At 26.2% G+C, this 21,375-nt stretch overlaps 1 protein-coding gene across 1 annotated transcript in view; it reads right to left on the reverse strand.

Moving 5' to 3' along the window:
- Positions 1-1,325: 1,325 nt before the first annotated feature.
- Positions 1,326-21,375, reverse strand: part of cad (caudal) — a 35,036-nt gene continuing 14,986 nt past the window's right edge. The window contains exon 2 of the mRNA XM_065501298.1: positions 1,326-3,006. Coding sequence (XP_065357370.1) covers positions 2,549-3,006 — 458 coding nt within the window. The 3' untranslated portion in view covers positions 1,326-2,548. The remainder of the gene's footprint in view (positions 3,007-21,375) is intronic.

Consider the following 21,375-nt stretch of genomic DNA (forward strand, 5'->3'; position numbering starts at 1 on the left):
TTTTTTTTTTTTTAAATTTTAAAAAACAATTTTTAATATTTATAATTTGTATTTTAAAGTACAATTTGGTGAAGGATATACATATAAGATTCGGCATAGCCGAATATACATAGCTATAATACGTTTGTGTAGATGTTTGTAACGCCCAAAAATATTAGTCTAACACCCACCTTAAATTATACCGATAGACTCAGAATCCTTTATGAGTCGATTAATTTTGAAGACATTTCGATAAAATGTGGTATATACACTTTTTTTAGGCCCAAGGACGAAGCCTATTGAAACTAGCTGAAATCTCCCATACAAATGTCCTCCCGAAATACTTCATACTATGGAAATCATGTCACCTAATTTCATGCCGATCGGTCTATAATTAGTCATAGCTCCCATATAGGGCCCGCTTCCAAAAATCACTTTAACGAGCATAAATCTCTTAAAAATGTTGGTATACACATAAAATTCAACGCAAATAACTTTGATGGCGATCGGTCCATAATTAAAAGAAAAAAATGGTTGGTCATGACCGACCATTTTTTCTTACTTGTTTTAATACATGTCATTGAACAATTGGACAGAAATGGTTAAACTGTACTTTTTATAGGGACTTAGAGCTTTTTCTTGTGATAAATTGGACTAAGCGCTTTTGCTCATCACTACAAAACAACTACAAAATGCGAGATTACTCCAATTTTTTTCTTTGTAATCAATGTATTTTTACTTATTGTGCATTAAAATCTCAATATCTAAAAAAAGTGGACTTAGAGCCTTTGCATGTTAAGCCATCGATATACTAATGTTGGTCTGCGACAAATATTTTGATGTATTACAAATAATTTGCGTCTTCTAAAAATTTCTGTGATTTCTTTTGCGTCGCGACGCGTCGTTTTAGTTTCAGCTTGCGTCACATGGCATCGAAGTTCCTTCGATTTGCGTCGTTAATATAAAAATTATATATCTTTTTATTTAGACCTCATTAACCCATTATAACCAGAAGTCAAAAATATCTCTGTCCCGCATGAGTTTAATGTATCTTCTGGTTTGTAAATATTACATAAATTTCCATTAAAAATAAAACATTTCATTTTAATTTGTCAATTAATTTATTAATTTTGTGAATTTATTAAAAAATTTACATGGTGATTTGTTTTTTTTTTTAGCAATATTTACTTAAAACTAATTTTTTTTATACATAAATAGAATTGCTAGTAAACAAAGTTTTAATTATTAATAATTACACTAAATTAAGAGAAAAAATTCATAAATTTTCTACAGTTTTCTTCTTCAAAGATAAATTGTTTAAATTACAGCATACATATTGATAAACAATTTAAAATAATAATTAATTATTTTAATAAGTAGTTGGTTTTTTTGTGGTATTTTGTACGTAGGAAAATTATATAAAATAATTAATTTTACTAAACTATTAAGGTTTTCTTATTATTTAATAAGTAATAAACGTTAAATTTATAGAAATTTTGCCAGAGAGTGAAAACAAAACTAGTATTTACACCACACAAAACGATGAAGGGAAAGCAAAAGCAAACGCAATATTTAAAGGTAAAGGAAAGAATTTTTCAAAAATTGCACAGGTTTTTGGGATAAAAGAATTTTGATTTTTTTGATATGATAACTTAAATTATTTGTGTATTTTTTATAAGGACGGCTACAAATATTATTTTTATTATTATTTAAGCTTATTTAAGGCAATGTTTTTTTAACTCTTTAAAATATTTTCTAGAATTAGTTTGTTGGTATATTTTATGCGTAACTCTTTAAAATATTTTCTAGAAATTGTTTGTTGGTATATTTTTTGTGTATTTATGAACTAACTTATTTTAAATATAGATATTTTATTATTAACACTATTAATTAATTAAATTAAACATAAAAATAAACGAAAAACTCAAAACAAAAAACAATAAAATAAAAAAAAAACATAAAAATAATTCTTAGTTATAGAATTTGAGGGATTTTTTTTTTGTTAATTAGAAAGAAAGAAGTACGATGTGTTATGGTTATAAAGGGGGAGGGGTTGGAGAAGAAAGGGATTTAGCATGTTTTGATTACAGTTGGAATATACAATCACAAAAGACAACACGTGCAATATTCCAGTGATAATCACAAGCTAAAATTTACAAAAGAAAAAAAAGAAAAACAACTATTTACAGAAATTACACATCTGGTTAAGGTTTTTTAGAAAAAAGGCCCTCAAAATTCTGAACTAAAATTAAACCCTGTTTAAGAGCAGCACATTTGTAACAATACGGTTTAGTTTGTTGATTGGTTGGGCCTAAATACAGTGTAGGGGCGTATTTAAGAGTTCACTGGTGGGACAAGTGTTGTTGCTAAGACATGATACATTATGATGATTGTGAGCGGCAGCAACTACAGCCAAAGCAGCCTCAACATCGGCGGCTTCATGATCCTGCTCCGCTTCGGGCCCCCTATTTAGTTGTATATCATGTAAAACACTGTCTGCAGCTATACCACAACCACTGTTATGCATTGTTGTTGTTATTTCTCTACCATTAACACTGCCATAAGGTTGTCACATCGCTAATGAACCGACAGCAGCGGCAGATATCTGTGCATGTGGCGACTGATGCAATTGATGCGAGTGTGCACTCACCGCCAGTGGATGACCATGCAGATGGGGATGTAGTCTCATGGCGGGCATACTCATGGCCATGGAGTTTATCGAGTGCAGAGAATGTTGCAAGTGTAGACCGGGTTCCAATTTGGGTTTTGTATCCATTAGATTGGCATAGTCGGGATGTTGTACACCTCCAAGGGTGGGCTCGTTAACTTTCTTATTTTGTTTGCGCTCTTTGGCTCGTCGATTTTGGAACCAGATTTTCACTTGACGCTCGGACAATGACAACGACTGGGCTAGTTCGGTTTTGCGGCGTATGGTAATGTAGCGAGACGTGCAATATTCCTTCTCCAGCTCTAGGCGTTGGAAATCAGTATAGACTACACGATATTTGTCCTTGGTACGGGTTTTACCTGTAAGTAAAAGAAAAAGGAGAATAAAATTAGTAAATATTCAATTTAGTCATGAATTTTTAGTAGATTATATTAAATTTCGAACTTAAAAATTTTGAAAAATTTAGTTTGGGCTCAAATAAAATTGAAATTACGATTAGGAGATTATTTTAACAGTTTCCAAAAATTTTCGAACTTAAGATTGAATTTTCGAATTTTATTTCGAACATAATATTGCATTGTCAACATGTTTACGCTTGATCTAGAGATTATTTTAATAGTTTTAAAATTGTTTCGAACATAAGTTCGAATTTTATTTCGAAAATAATATTGCATTATCATGTTTATGCATGATCTAGAGATTACTTTAACAGCTTTAAAATTGTTTCGAACATAAGTTCGAATTTCCGAATTTAATTTCGAACATAAAATTGTATTGTTACCATGCATGAATGCCAACATTTCAGCGTATTCGGGCTACGAAAAGTGGTTCAAAATTCATTTATTATACACATAGATCGTAACTCTCCTGTCAAAGACCTAACTCAGTTGTCAAAAACCAAAGTGGTGAGAATGTATGAAAATTAAATTAAGAACTAATTCTTTCGAACCTTTGAGTAAAACTAATGTAAAAGGTTCATGTTAAAATCTATAGATCTATAGGGTTCTAAATTTAATGCCATTACTCATGATTTCTTTTACGATCACTGATCACATTTTTACCAAACAGATAATATAATTGATTTAGTATGAGTCATATTAAGTTCATATTTGGGATAGTAACATACTATTTTGCAATTTTGTAAGAAAACCCAATCCATCTATCTATTAAACAAACTCCTATACACTCGTCAAGCATTTGGAAAAGCTTTATCTTGATTCTAACACAAGCGATAACAATGTCAGCTAAATAGTTGTACATTTTTTTCATAATTTTTTTAATGGCATAGAATCCCCACTAACATTGTTTCGTTGAGTGCAACAGGAAAATTATTTATCATGTTGATTTGTTCATCAAGAGGTATTAAATGTTGTATGCAATGCGGTGCATTTGATGTGCAATGAGTGCGAGTATTTATTTCAAAGCTTTAGAAAATAGCAAAAAGTTGTGTAAAATAAAAAAAAATGATATAGGAGTATAGTAAATGTTTAATGCTTAACAACATCTATATAATATGTCAAGCTAATGTCAAAGTAATCCATCATGGCTGGCTGTATTTGTAGTTAGTTATTTATTCAAAGATTACGAGGGAGCAAAATTATTGTAAACAAATGCCAATGACAATTCAATATTTACTCGCAGTCATATGGCTTTAATAAATTAATGGGACAGTATGGGGGAAATGACGACAAAATGTCTGCCAGGAATTATATATTTTTATAGATTTCATATATATTGAGTACACAGTTTCAGCAAAGCTTTCAAAACATTGGTTGTCATAAAGAGAACATGAAACATGGATTATATTAACATATCCACTTTTTTGCCTGTTGTAACCAGCTTTTTATTAAATTAATGGAACCGTATGGGGGAAATGACGACAAAATGTCTGCCAGTAATTATATATTTTTATAGATTTCATATATAATGAGTACACACCGAAATAAAATTGTGTAGTTTAGTTTCAGCAAAGCTTTCAAAACTTTGGTCGTCATAATGAGAACATGAAACATGGATTATATTAACATATTATCCACTTTTTTTGGCCTGTTGTAACCAGCTTTTTATTGTGATTTTTGTTTCTTATTTAATATTAATTGAATTATTGAACTTGGTTGACATTCGCTTTGTTTACATGTAAATAATAGATTATTTTCGGTTTACTGGTGGCTATGAAAGCCAACCACTGTTAGTGGTCACTTTTCTAACCACCTTTCCTATAGTCTTTAAAACATAGTTTATTGGCATCTATTGGCATTTTGCTACACAACTCAATTTTTTGAAGTGATCGTTTATATTTTTTGCAAAACTTTGCCTAATTTAAATAAAACAAGTAAGAGAGCTATATTCGCCTGTGCCTAATCTTATATACCCTTCACCAAATTATACTTCAAAATAAAAATTTTCAATATTTTTAGGTAAACAAAATTTATTTTTTTTTCCAAACTTTTTTTTTTTAATTTTTTGTAAAAAAAAACTTTTGGTAAAAAAAAATTTGGGTTAAAAAATATTTTTTCCGATTTTGACCCATTGTAGGTCCAACTTACTATGGTCTTATATACGTCGTTGCAAAGGTCTTTGAAATATCTATCATTAGATATCCATATTGTCTATATTAATGACTTAGTAATCCAGATATAGGTCAAAAATCGGGGTTGTCCTAGTGTTTTCCTTATATCTCAGCCATTTGTGGACCGATTTTCTCGATTTTAAGCAACCGAGCCGGAAGAATTCCGGAGATATTGATGTATGAATCCTGTATGTAAGTTGTTTGGGGGCTTCGGAAAGTTGATTTCAACAGACAGACAGACGGACATGGCTTAATCGACTCCGCTATCTATAAGGATCCAGAATATATATAGTTTATAGAGTCGGAAAATTATATTGTGGAAATTACAAACGGAATGACAAACTTATATATACCCTTCTCACGAAGGTAAAGGATATAAAAAACACAGAGTGTTTATTGTTTATGGTGGTTAATAAACTAACCACCTCATTAGAAGCTGTATTAATTTAATTAATTAAAAGTTTGTAATGTAACGATATGTATTGTAATATCAACTGTTCGGCTACTGGTGGCTATGTGTGCCGACCGACCACTGTTGTAAAACCAGTACGAAAGCATGCCTGATTAAAAGCTTTTGAGAATGGTAGACATAGTAAATGGAATATTAATTGAATTAATTAAAAGTTAATTCAAAAAAATATCAACTACAATTTCAACTAACATTCAAAATATTTACGTTTAAAATTAAAACAAAATTTCCTATGTTTAGCTTAAATATTCGGAATAAAATTCTAATCTTAACCAATATAAAATAATCCTTTAATTTTGTTTGTAAATTAAAAAAAGTGTAAAATTACACAAGTTAACTATGTCAAGGCTTTAATGTATTCTACTATTTGCTTAAATTAATTCTAATTTCACATCATTATCATCATCATTATTCCACTCATCATTCATATTATTAACATATTTATTTATATATTCTAACTTGGTTAATTTTTCCACTAATTGTTATACAATCATCATCACACTAAATAAATGTAAATATTTGTTTACACTCCATAAAAAAGATCACATTTATTAATGTAAACACAAAAAATGTATTTCAAAATAAAACAAGTAAATACTTAAACAAAATAATACATTTGTCCTTCTTTCTAAAACTAGAACTAAAAAAAATGATTTGAATTTGTACGTAACCTAAACTAGCTATTCTAGAGAATAAAACAGAACAAATGTATCTTAATACTGTAAGAAAAGTTTAGATAAGATATAAAAGATAGTGACAGCTAAAAAAAATAAAATGTGATCTCTAATGATTTAAGCTTTTCAAAACACAAAAGACGGACGTGGGACTATAGGAAATAAGACACGCAGGGCTAAATAATTGTAGCAGGTTTATGTTGTTCTTAACACAACATTTGCTATAAATTTTAATCTAGAATACATACAAAATATTTATAAATATCTTATGATATTTCTGTTCTTAAACTGAATGAAACATTCTTATCAAAATCACAAATTCATAAATATCCACACCTAGAACACGCTTAACGCCTTAAATTATAGGCCAATAATATAATTTTTTATAAACATTTTAACCAACCCTCTGCTTGTAAAAATATTTTAAACCAATTTATAATTGTTGATCTTACCCCGTTAAACGAGGGTTTATTTTAGGTGTTTCGTATCTCTCGTTTACACCCAAGTGGCTGGTTTTGGCTATAGAAACCCCAAAATCATTATGCGTCGAATGCAGGGGGATGGTTTTTATTTGAGTTTCTACTCATATGAAACCCATAAAATTCAATGTTTAATTACTTTACTTTTTTTTTTTTTTTTATTTTGTTTTATTTTAAGACTTTTTTGAACTTTATATTTATGTTTACAATGGAAACAAAATAAAAAAAATATATATAATGAAATACTACATATGAAAATAAAGGTGTGAACAATTTTTATTACTGTGTCACTCTGTCAAGTTTAGTTAAAGAAAAAAGCATGATTTCTTTATACGTGCTAGATTTTAATGAAAATAATTTGAAGAAAGGAAATTTTATATCTGAATATAATCAAAATTATTGTTTAAAGATTTAGCAAACAATTGCAATATGACTTTATTATATCCGAAGATATTCATAAGTTTAAACTTATTTAATTGTTTACTACTTGATCTAAGACTTAGTTTCCCTAAAGTGAAATCATCACAAGCATGTAAATCGGTCTATATATACTTCGGATTACAAAAGCACAGTAATGAGAATTGGCTTTTCAATAAATTAATCACTAAATTGAAATTTAAAACAGTTCAAACTGACTACACTCTACATTACTAAGAGACATTAAAGAGACATACGCTGATCCAGGGGGTGATAAAAGAAAATTTTCCCAACCCAACCCAACCAAAAAAGTTTTAAAAATTTTAATTTATTTCCCCATAATGGATGACCAGGATCCACGCCTGATCTATTCTTTTTTGTTTGTTGTGGCGAAAAATACAACACACCCAAAAGCAAAATCAACAACAGCAACTTTGACAGTTCAATTATAGTTGTTGCAGTTCTCTCTAATATTTCTTTCGTCTAGTCTATATGAGAGCTTCGAATTAATTAATTTGAGCTTAATTTACTAAAATCTTAATTAGGAATTAAAAAATGTCATAAATCCATTCCCAAATTCAAATTATTTAGCTTCATTTAAAAGTTTTTATTCCAATAGAATTCGATCATTGTTAAATTAACATTTGAATTATTATATTTTTGTTAATTTAAATCTAATACAAATGGATTGTAATATTTGTTTTTTAATTATTTACAAAATTAATTGTAAACAATTGATTTAAGTCTATTTGTTTATTTAACAAATTTGTTTAAACTAAGTATTTTGTAATGAATTTGAATTAAAGAAATCTTTAATGATTCAATAAAGAATTAGTTCTATAAAGAATGAATTCTGAAAGGAATGAATTCAATACGTTTGGAGTCGTAAGGAATAAAGACAACGAATTAATTCGAATTGTATGATTTAATGTAATTCTTAAGAGAATATATTTAATTTGATATTAAAAATTTAATTAAGAATTAATTCTTTGGAATCTTTGTCAAAAACCGACATAAACTTTTCAAGTTGAAAGGAATAAAGACAACGAATTAATTCGAACTGAATGCTTTAATGGAATTGTTAGGAGAATAAATTTAATTTGATATTAAAAATTTAATTAAGAATTAAATCGTCGGAAACTTTGTCAAAAACCGACATAAACTTAGCATGTTGATAGCAAAGAAATGGCTAAAGTCAATTTTTTTCAAGAGCGAACTAAGTTCAGTAAAATTCAGAAGATCAGAAAATCACGGTATCCCAAGAATAATGTTAGTTATTGTTGAAAGTAATAAATCACACGATAATAATGTCCCGATTTAGTAAAGGAATAAATTGTATCACTCGTTCTACTTAATTTATTATATATGCGGCCATCAGCGCAAAAGTGGTGTAACCCACAATTTTTTTTGGTTGCTGTTTTTGTGTTACATACAGTCCTTACATTGCCAAAAGCAGATGGAGCTGATCACAGAGAATAATATAACTTAGTAATGTAGCAAAGTTATAGAATATACCACTAAGTAAATAGTTTGGGGTTACACCATTTTTGCACTGATAGCCTCATACATATATGTATTTTCCCACATTTCTTACTAGGTATTTATTAATAATATTTTAATTTATTTAAACAAAATTTTTCTGAAATTTGTTAATATTTTATAAATATACATATAACATAATTAATAATAATAAAATACCAAACTGTCATATAATACAATTAATCAAATACTATAAACTTCAGTTATAATTTTGTAGCTAGAATTTTGAACGAGTTTGGTTGGTTGTTTGGTTGTAAAACAAATGTGATCATATGAACTATATATTTATCATTTAAAATTTTATTTTATTTAATTTTGTTGTTGTTATTGTTGGTGGTGTTGTGTATAAATATGGATTTCTTATATTGCGTGAAATGTGCCGACAAAGTGAACAAAAAAATAAAAAAAAATATATAAAACGTGCAAACAAAAGCAATAATACAACACAATATACAATTTAATATACAATATTTTATGCAATGAAGCTTAAAGTTTTATAATATTGGATTTGACATTAAGATATTGATGGCAAATACTGCCAACAACAAATACTAGAAATAATAACTTGTATAGTATTGTAAATAAGAGTACATAGATATAGTTTTTCTATTTTATTGATGAATTATAGTTCATGATGATGGGTTTTGTTGTTAACTTATAGTTTTGTATTTCAACAGCCAATTGAAGATTATTTATGAATTTATGGCCATATTATTAGGAATTTTCATTATTACTATTATTATTGTCTGGTAGTAGAGTAGGGTAAATATATGTAGTTTACTGTAAGTTGAGTAATTTTTGCTAATTCATCAATTGGCTAATACATTTTGTATAAAAATTAATTAAATTATAGAGCTGATTATTAATATAGCCAGGCCTACAGTTTGGCGAGTAGAGGTAAATTATTATTATTTTATTATGTATTTAGTAGGGAAGGTAGCATTTCGGTTAATTTAAAATTAGACTTTTAGCAATATTAAAAATGAATATTATTTTATTAAAATTTCCATATTTAAATTTCATTATGAATATGGAGGTTTATATTTTAATACTATTGTTTTATTAATTAATTTTTAAACTTGTTTTTTTTCATATCATGAAATATTTCATGTCTTAATTTTTGCTTACTTTTCTTCATGTTGTTGTTATTGTTTTGCATACTATTTTAAATGACATTGTTTTTGTTTTTTGATGTCAAATATTTATTTATATTGTCAGTATTTTTGATTCAGCCAAAACGAATATTAAACACCCTAAAATAGATATTTTTGAAAGTTTATAAAATTTGGCAATTTTAACTTTTTAATAAGTTGTTCTGCCTCAAGTTTATTTCAAATTATGTAATAATTGAAAAATACAATTAAAAATTAATTTAGAAATTTTTTGAATTGGAAAATATTTTCTACGCCGCCCCAAGGGAGTCATTGGGATAATGGACTGGAATTCAAGTTGAAAGCAAGTGCAATTCTAGCCTTGAATTATAGTCAATCAATTAAATTATAGTTGTATTATAAAGTATTAATAAAAAAGGAATCATAAATTCAAGTTTAATTCTAACAAAATCTTCAAGTGCTTGAATTTTTTAGGTTCGGTGCTTATTGGACAATCGTTATATTGAATAAAGATTTGTAATCAAGTTCAATTAATATTTACAACTTTCATTCTTAGAAAAATATTGTTGATTCCTTAAAAATCAATTGCCAATATGGAACAATTGTGGCTCATTCCCTTAATATCAATTGTAAATTTATTTATAAACCTCTTTGAACGATCGCATATTACCCACATCACCTACTACTTATAAGAGTAATGATTAATAAGCATTTGTTTAGCCAATATTTAAATTATGATACTCACGTATTTTTCAAAACAAAATATTTAACTGACATAAGAAAACCATTCTGTTGACTTTCAGCGATAAACTACGCAAATTATATGTCAATCAAAAAATTTATACGCTTCAGACACAAAATTCAAACAAATTTGTCGTCACTGTGTTGTTTTACGCAAATATGTGAAGATGTCAGGTACTATAACACTTTAGGGAAATATTTAATTTAAAACATTCAGTAAAAAAGATATCACAAGTTTTACCTCATTATTTTTAATTGATAAAATGAACAAAACTTCATTTATTTTTTTATATTTTGAAAGCAAAGCCATTCTCATTATTTATAGTTCCAAATTGTCTATACTACTTATGTTTTAAGATATAGCAACATCGGTGTAGATTCATCAAACAGAGACTTGAAAAGCTTATCTATTTTGCTTCATTCGAAGGCTTTTATTTAAACAGAATTCATTCATCTTTGGAATTAATTCATAACAGAATTCATTCAACCTTTGAATGATTAATTTTTGTTAATTCAAATCTAATTCAAAGGTGAATTAAAATAATTTTTCTTCATTCAATTTCATTTTGTTTTGTTTTTAATTATTTACAAAATTAACAGTCAACATATTTAATAATGAATTTGATTTACACAAAAATTGAATTATTCAATAAAGAATTAATTTTATAAAGAATGAATTCTTAAACGAGTGGAGTACTAAGGAATTAAGACTATGGATTAATTCCCCCTGAATGCTTTCATGGAATTGTTAAGAGATTATATTTAATTTAATTTTAAAAATAAATTTTTTCTTTTGTTCAGTTATTTTTGGATCGATTAAACAGGTTTTCAATAACAATATTCTTTAATGATAATTTAATATAAAACAGAGGGGTCCAAACATGGTTAAATCTTTAAGAATCGATATAATTCTAAGGGTCTCAAATGAATATTATGGGAATTACAAACTTGTTAAAGGGTATTGTCTTGCGCCTAAGCATATACATTTATAAAAGTATGTTAATTTAACTAACATAAGTCAAAGATGTTAGGCGATATTCCAAATTATATCTCTATAAAATCAGAAGTTTGTGCTAGGTTTTATGTAACCTAAATATAGTCTATTATAAGATTTCACCTATCACATGTGGGATTTTCTAACTAATCTTCTTTTCATAAATATGTATGAACAAAAAATAAGAAATTAAAAGCTTGGAAAATTTGCAATTTCATTAAAGTAAATTTTAAGCAAAATTATAATTTAAATTAAATAAATATTTAACAAACAGACAGTCAGTTATATTCATTGTAAATTTCAAAGCCTTTTTTTGACTTTAATAATTTTATGATACGTGATCTAGAGCTGTTGTATGAAAATGACTTTTCACATTTTTATTATAGCACAAAAAAAAAAACCTAAGCTAAACTAAATTCAAATAAACAACAATTCCAAAAAAAAATAAATAAAAAAAAATGTGGCTATAAATGAATGTTTGTATATTTAATTGCCTTATCGCCATAAGACAACACCTAACCCCAAGATAAATAAATCTAATCAAATAGAAAAAGTACATACAAATTTATACGAAAAACAAAGACAGTTTTAGTAAGATTTTGTGGAAAACAAAATTAAAAGCAGCATTTTCAAATAAGTTAGTACTGCTGGTATCTTTAAAATAACTCAACACAAACAAAACCATACAAAGATTTTAATAATTTTATAATTTTGTGGCATTTACGTTAAAATAAAAAAAACAATTGCAAAATCATTAAGAGAAAAACGTGTAGATACGTTATTTTCTGTTTTTTTTTTTTGTTCTAAATAAATATTCATTATCATTTATTTAAAATTAGAATGGCGACAAAATAGCGAACCAAGCACATCATTAAATGGATAGATAGATGGATGGTTGAATGTTATTTGTGTGTTGTGATGGTGTTTCCAAAGATGTTCTCTGTACTGTGGCTGGTGTCTTTTAATACTTTAGGAGCTGCTAAAAGGTCTGCTCTAATAAATTTCAAATATTTGTTCACCTCATATGCCAGCCACACAGTGTTCGGAGACAATGAGTACGCGAGCGAGTACATAAACATTTATGTCTAAATAAAAGTGTAAAAACAAATAGTGTGAAAATAAGACCTGAGATAAGCTCTTTAAGAAAATAAAATTATGTACATAAATATCATATGCATATAGAGGTTGTATGGCAACCAAAAAAATTATACAAATTTTGTTTAACATTTTTTTGGTTTTAAGAAACCAAAAATGTTCTTATTTGGTGTTTTCTGAAAAACTCGAAAAGAAAACAATAATATTATCTATCATTTTCTTATTTTAATGCTTAACAAAATATTTGTATTTTATTCAGTTTAATTGTGTGTTGTATTCAAATGCTTTTTACAATAGTTTTAGATACTACAGGGAATTAGAGCAAAAAGAAAACAACTCTAATAATAATTTGTTTAACACTTGAAAAGTTATGAAAGTTTGTTTGGAAAATTTTGCAATTTTTATGTACTTTTTATAACGAATCTGTAGTAATTTTCTTCTAAGAAAAATCTAAAAAGTCTTTGCCTAGTTGTAACTAACATATGCTTGTCATATGAAAGCTTATATGTAAATATTTAGACAACTGTCAGATCACATGATTTGGATGTTTTTCAATAAAAAAAGTAAACAAATAGGATATTTTCTCTCAGGTCGTCATCCCCCTATATTTGAAATTTTGAAAATTCCTTTGATTTTTTTGTGATTTTGGATATATTTATATGATCCCGAAAAATCTGTGACTGGTCGTCTACCGAATGTGTCGAACGATATTCAGTATAGAAGAGTTTGAAGTGATTCAGGCTTATATATCTATAAATCTTTGCAAACAAGACCAATAGCTCCGACCTATTGGTATTGTTTGAAAGATAGGTTAATTTTGATATTGTCAAATAAAATACATTTAAAAAAGTAGTAGAAAAGTACTTTTTCAAAAATAAAATTTTCATAGTATTTTTTTTTTAAAGCACTAAAACATAAACATTTTTACAAATTAAACATAAATTTAAAATAATTTATTGAATTTAATGAATTTTTAAAAAAGTAGTAGAAAAGCACATTCATAAAGTAGTGGAATGTAAAAGTTTTTAATGTATTTTGGAAAATATTACACATCTAAATTAAACTGTATTAATATTTAAGTAATTTTAACATTTTGTAAAATAGTAGTAGAAAAAGTACTTTTTCAAATATCAAATTTTCATAGTATTTTTTTTTTTAAAAAGGCACTAAAACATAAACATTTTTACAAATTAAACATAAATTTAAAATAATTGATTGAATTTCATGAATTTTTAAAAAAGTATTTGAAAAGTACATTTTCATAAAGTAGTAAAATGTGAAAGTTATTAATGTATTTTGAAAAATTTTACACATCTAAAATAAATTATTTATATTTAAGTAATTTTAACATTTTGTAAAATAGTAGTAGAAAAAGTACTTTTAATAAACGCCACCTTGCAAACAAACTAATAGGACGGAGTATGTTAATTTTGTCAAATATTGTCAAATAAAAGTCATTTCAAAAAGTAGTAGAAAAGTACTTTTTCAAAAAAACAAATTTTCATAGTATTTTTTTTTAAAAAAAATCACTAAAACATAAACATTTTTACAAATTAAACATAAATTTAAAATAATTGATTGAATTTAATGAATTTTTAAAAAAGTAGTAGAATGGAACTTTTTTTTAAAGTAGTAAAATGTGAAAGTTATTAATGTATTTTGAAAAATTTTACACACCTAAAATAAATTATTTATATTTAAGTAATTTTAACATTTTGTAAAATAGTAGTAGAAAAAGTACTTTTAATAAACGCCACCTTGCAAACAAACTAATAGGTCGGAGTATGTTAATTTTGTCAAATATTTTCAAATAAAAGTCATTTAAAATAGTAGTAGAAAAGTACTTTTTCAAAAAGCTAATTTTCATAGTATTTTTTTTTAAAGCACTAAAACATAATCATTTTTACAAATTAAACATAAATTTAAAATGATTGAATTTAATCAATTTTTTAAAAAAATAGTAGAAAAGTGCATTTTCATAAAGTAGTAAAATGTGAACGTTTTTAATGTATTTTGAAAAATATTACAAAACCTAAATAAATTATTTATATTTAAGTAATTTTAACATTTTGTAAAATAGTAGTAGAAAAAGTACTTTTTATAAAAAAGTCATTTTGCACGAAATAAAAGATAATTTGTTAGATTTAGTTATAAAAATACTTGTTTTTTTTAATAATTTAAAAAGAAAATCTAATTAAAAAGTAATTTTTTGGAAAAGTAGTAGAAAAGGTACTTTTTCCAAAAAAGTACTTTTGTACTAAAACAAAGATAATTGATCTAAATTGATATAAAAATGTTTAGTTTTTTAATATTTTTAGAAAAAGTAGTAAAAAAGTATATATTTGAGAAAGTTGTAGAAAAAGTACTTTTTCTGAAAAATACTACTTTTTAAATAGAACAAAGGTAATTGATGGACCTAATAAAAATTATTTATTTTTTTAAATTTTGGGAAAATGTAATAAAAAAGTACTTTTTTTGGGAAAAGTAGTAGAAAAGTACTGTTTCAAAAAGTAGTAACCGAAAATTATTTATAATAAATTCAAGTTAAACGAATCTTAACAAAATGTTTGAGTTTTTTAAAAAGGTAGTAAAAGTTTTTTCCAAAATTTTTACATATGCTTCACATTAAATCATTTTTAATTAAACTGTATTCATAAATTCAAAATACTTTTTTCTAAACAACTTAAAATTCAAAATATTCTGCCTACAAATCTAAATATCAATTTCCCTAACAAACCGATTCAAAGAAAAAAACTGACCAGATGTGTTAAATATAAACTGTAACATCATTAATTGTAGCACTGTAACATTTCTATCTAACCGAACTGAAAAACCATAAGAAAAATATACCCCAAGGACATTTAAATAAAGAAAGACAAAGTAAAACAGAATAATTTAAACCACAATACAAAAACAGGAAATAGAAATAAAACTACCACTACTAAAATACACATCAACAGTTAGTTACCACAGAGTCCTTAAATATAATTGGCATTTGCACGCCCTCACTGTAAGTGTTGACACTTGTGGTGACAATCATGACAACATAATCTTGCAATACACCACAGAAATGGGCAAAAAGAAAAAACAACAACTTAAAATAGAGATAGTTGTACAAGAGCAATTATCACTCCATAAACACAGGAGACAGAATACAAGAGATTTAAAAAGTCAAAATAAAAATAAACATTTTAAAGCATGTTGTATTTAAATAAATATTCAAACTCATTTTCACTACCATACAGAGCAATGTATGTCTCACAGTCAGTCAGTCTGAATTTGTTATTGTTTGTCACAATTCTTTCGGTTTACAAGTGTGTGGCAGCAGCAACCACAACTACATCTGATAAATGTCCTGGGAAACATTTGTCTGCCAGACTAAAGACATGATGTTAAATGTTGAACTAAAAGTTCATCATCATGTATATTTGTTACAGATTTTTTGTGTGAAGTTACCTTCATTGCTAAAAATAATACATTTCTACAAATCTACGTATAAATGGAAAGTTAGAAAAACAACCAAAGATGTAATTTCTTTTATGGTACTCTGGGGAATTTCAGAGTAAGATTGTTGCTGAAAACAAAAAAAAAAAATCGAAAAACTGTTGAAGAAATATGGTATAAGTAAGAGTATTTTTTAAATCTCCTTGGAATATAACTCGTAAACAACTTGACCAGGGCTAAGTTAATACAATCTGGTGGTAGATTTCTTTTTTGTGAGTGTTTATTAAACAAAACAACTTAAAGTTGTTAAATTTTTTTGTTCTATCTTCTATGTTAACCACAAAAAGTGTTGAATTCCTTGGCAAAAATATTTTTGCAAAAAGAATAGAGAAGTAACGCCTTTACTCAGCGTCACCAAAGCGACAATATAACCATAACATTATTTGGCATTTTGTGGCATCCTAAGATGCTGTTATATCGTAAATATTAGCTGCAAATTACATCATAAAATCATTTGATTCGATTTGACGTTTATTTTATATCTAGATATATTTTATTTTTTAGGGTTTTTTTGCTTTCTTTGTGGTTGTAAATATGTGTGGTAAATGTTTTTTTTATTATATTCTTGGTTATATGGCATCATAAATTAATGGCTAGTAGTATGATACAGCAATTTGCTTAAATAAATAACATAAAAAATGGTTATTTTGAAGTGAATTTAAACATTCTGCCCACTATAGATCTTACACAGTGCCACCGAAATATATCGAGCCGTAACAGCGAAAAAATCTTAAGTGCATATCAACAAACTTTACAGGAGAAGCATTATTGTGATTGTTTTTTCTAAACAATTATTGATTTGCATTTAAAAACTAAAATCGAAAATATTGTCGCTTAAGATATTTTCGCTGTTAGGTGTCGATATGTACTCGTATGTACATCATTAGATTAGTGTGTAAACTTGCTAACTCCCGTTTTATAAATCTTAAAATGTGAACTAAATTTAATAAAATATCGTATATTTTAAAAACCTTCTTTTAATGAAGACATTTTCCATATTTGGTAAGCTTTCTACTGGAAATAGTGCTTTCGCGACGGGTTTTCACACTAGAGTTCATCTAACATCAATTGATAAAGATATTACATGTTGTAAGTGTGAACAAATGCTTCTCTACGTCCAGACTAGCCATCGTTTTTTTAGCCTAATTAATTTTTAACAAAATAGCACATCTTTCCCTTAAATTGTTTGTCAATTGTTAATGTAGGGTATTTTTAGCAAGAAAGGAAATTTTAACATTTTTGGATTTTTTTTTTTGCAAAATTTTTTAAAATGACTATTATTTGAAAAACATTTTGTGAAAGCCTATTTTATTCTGAATAGAAAAATATATATTTCACTTAAATTGTTTGTTAATTAATAATATGGTGGTACTTTTTCCAAGAAAGGAAATTTTAACATTTAATGAATATTTTCTAAATTTTTCCATTTTATCGGTAATTAAATTCAAAATTTTGTCCTAAATTAATAAATCCTAAATTATTCTAAATAAAATAAGCTATATTCTACTTAAATTAATTGTCGACCATCAATGTTTTGGTACTTATTCTAAGTAAGCAAATTTTAGGATTTCTTTATAAATTGTTGAAATTTGTGAGTAATTAATTTTAAAAAAATACATTGAAATAACTATAATTTGAGAAAATTTTGAAAGTCTAATTTAGTCTGAATAAAATAAGATTTCTTTCACTTAAATTAATTGACAAATATCAAAATTGTGTTACTTTTACTAATAAGGGAAATTTTAACATGTTTAGTATTTTTTGTTGAAATTTTTAAATTTTATCGGCTGTTAATTTACAAATTTTGTTTAATGTTACTATAATTTCACAAAATATTGTGAAAGGCTAATGTATTCTAAATAAAATAAGCCAACTTTTCTGTAAATTTAATGTCAATTGTCAAAGTTCTGATGGTTTTTCCATGTAAGGAAATTTTAAAAATAGTTTAAAAATTTTTCAATTTCATCATTAATTAAATTTACATATTGTTTGAAATAACTATCATTTAACAATATTTTATAAAACTCTAATTTATTTTGAATAAAATAAGCCAAATTTGGTGTAAATTTAATGTCAAATGTCAAAGTTGTGATGTTTTTTCCATGTAAGGAAATTTTAACATATTTGGAATTTTTTTACAACATTTTTCAATTTCATCTGAAATTTCGAATGTATTCTAAATAAAATAAGTCAACTTCACCGTAAATTGAATGTCAAATGACAAAGTTGTGATGCTTTTTCCATGTAAGGACATTTTAAAATTTTTAACGATTTTTTTTTCTAAATTTTTCAATTTCATCTACAATTAAATTCGATATTTTGTTTGAAATAACTATCATTTAATAATATCTGGTGAAAGACTTATTTATTCTAAATAAAATAAGCCAAATTTCCCGCAAATTTAATGTCAAATGTTAAAGTTGTGATGTTTTTTCCATGTAAGGAAATTTTTCAAGTTTTTTCTTAACATTTTTTAATTTAATTCACAATTAAATTCTACATTTTATTTGAAATAACTATCATTTAACAACATTTGGTGAGTCTAATTTATTGAGAATAAAATAAGCCAACTTTACCCTAAATTGAATGTCAAATGTCGAAATTGTGATGTTTTTTCCAATAAAGCAAATTTTAAAATTTTTTTTAAAAATTTTTCAATTTCATCCACAATTAAATTCGACATTTTGTTTTAAATAACCACCATTTAACAATATTTGGTGAAAGTCTAATATATTGTAATATTGTAAAATAAGCCAAATTTGACTTAAATTTATTGTAAAAATATACATTGCTAAAATTTCAACATGCCCAATTTCAAAATTTCACAAGTGGGCGGGGCTTAAAACAATGTTATTGAGTTTTTGTTTAAGCTTTTTTCAAAATTGATCTTGTTTTTGGAGAAAAGTAGAAAATATTAAATAAAAATAAAAAAAATTAACTTTCAATTTCCCTACTCAGAGAATGGACAATTTAGGATATTTTCAATAAAATATCTCCTGGCTTTACTTGTTTTATAATTTTTTAAGTAAAATTCCTTCACCTAAAAAACAAAATGGCGTTTGAACAAAATATCCTTAATAATACCAATATAAATATTAAACATATTAAAAATACTCACACACACCAGCATATTTATGAAATCAACACAAAATTCATAGAATCATAAAACAAAAATTATATATATAAATTTTATCTGATTGCGTGACAATAATTCTGGTGTTACTGGCACAACCAACCACAGAAAACCGAAAACTAATAATTTCAAACACACATAAACATCTAACCAATCTATAGACATTAAATGGCAAGCCATATGCTGGTTGGCTAAAATTTCATACAAACAAACATATTTAAGCCCCCTTCAGTAACTTTATACTCATACCGGTTTAATTTTAGTATTATTTCTGTTTTTTTCAATTTTTTATGGTTTTCATAGTCATATAAATGTAGAAATGTTGCATGTTTTGATGGCTGAATTAATGCCTGAAAGACGCATTACAATACAATACACGTACAATAACCTCTCATGCTTCGAAAGAAAACAAAATGGCTTTGAAACATGTCATTATTCATCAGAGTAGAAACGGAAAAGGAAAGAAATATTTCAACATGCAGGTTTGCATGTCAATTTAATACATTTAAATTTATCGAACATGAGAAAAGGTTTTTTTTTTGTTTTAATATTAAAAGCACGTCTTAAAAAATTTACTTGATTTTAAGTTTATATAAAGGAGTAGAGAAAAAAACAATCATGCTTAAAAAAAAATTTCACTTTAAGTTTAACGAAATAAAAACCACTTTTAGTCATGCGTTTTAAAAAACAAAAAAAAAACTTTCAAAATTATAAACCAAATTTAGCTTTTCGTCATGCATAAAGAGCTAATTGTTAAAATTATTTGGAAATCCTACCGCTTGGATCCAATAAATCAGAGAATTCATCTAAATTTGGTGTGGTGCAAAGTTCAGCCTCTGTGTAGTTGCCTTTAATGATAAGTTTTGAGAAAGTTTATTAATGAATGATCGTTATTAGCTTAGATAGATTTGATTAGGATATTAAAATCAAAAAATTAAGATAAAATATAAGAAAATAAATTTTGTTTCTTAAACGGAAAAAATTCTCTTTTTGTGTTTTAATTAATGTCATCGTCTAAAGCCGAAAGTGAAAGTGAAAGCAATAATTACGATTCCGATCGATACGAATTGCTAATCGTTATATATATAATGTATTGCATCTGAAATTCCGAAAGATCGCACTAGAAAATTGCTTAATTGTTTTTTAAAATATCATCAATGAAGTTCAATAAATCAGGAATTTGAAACAATTTTCAGTTACCTTCAAAACATTCAATAGTTTTTAAACCAGTTGACTTTGAATATTTATTAGTTTTTCTGGAATCATCATTTGTTTCAATAAGCGATCGTACATTTTAAACGGATAAATCGCTTCCAAAATGTTGGTTGTTCTAATAATCTAATCGGTATATATTTCGAAAAATACTAGAAAATTGCTTAATTGTGTTTCAAAATATTCTCAGTGCATTTCAATAAAACTCATTTGTTTCAACGAGCGAATTGATCGTACATTTTAAACGGATCAATAGCTTCCAAAATTTTGCTTGTAATTCGTAATCTAATCGGTATCTATATAACGTATTTAATCCAAAATTCTTAATTTGTAAATTGCTTAAATTGTTTTTCAGTGAAGTTCAATAAATCGGTAGCAGGAATTTGAGTCAATCTCCCGGTCAAAATCATTTGATTTTGAATATATATTAGTTGTTCTAGAACAAAATAAATAATGGTTGTGTAATCAAGGATGTTTAACAGTTAAATCCATAAATTATTTAAAAGTTTTGAGCCCTCAAAAAGACACGAATTTGAACAGGGAAATTGATCATTAAACAGATCAACCGGTTCTTCAGGTGTCAAAAATTTTACTCTATTGAATTTATTTTTGTTGTTTTGAAATAAAGTTAAGTCATTTTATGTAATATATAGGATGTAATTAATTTATACCTCAATTTGAATCCTCATTTGTTTCAATGAGCGAATTGATCGTACGATAAGTCGTTTCCAAATTTGTGGTTATTTTGTAATAAATATACAAAATTAAGTGCCAAGTTAACTCTGTAAGG

Source organism: Calliphora vicina, chromosome 2 (assembly GCF_958450345.1).
Source record: "Calliphora vicina chromosome 2, idCalVici1.1, whole genome shotgun sequence".
NCBI lineage: Eukaryota > Metazoa > Arthropoda > Insecta > Diptera > Calliphoridae > Calliphora > Calliphora vicina.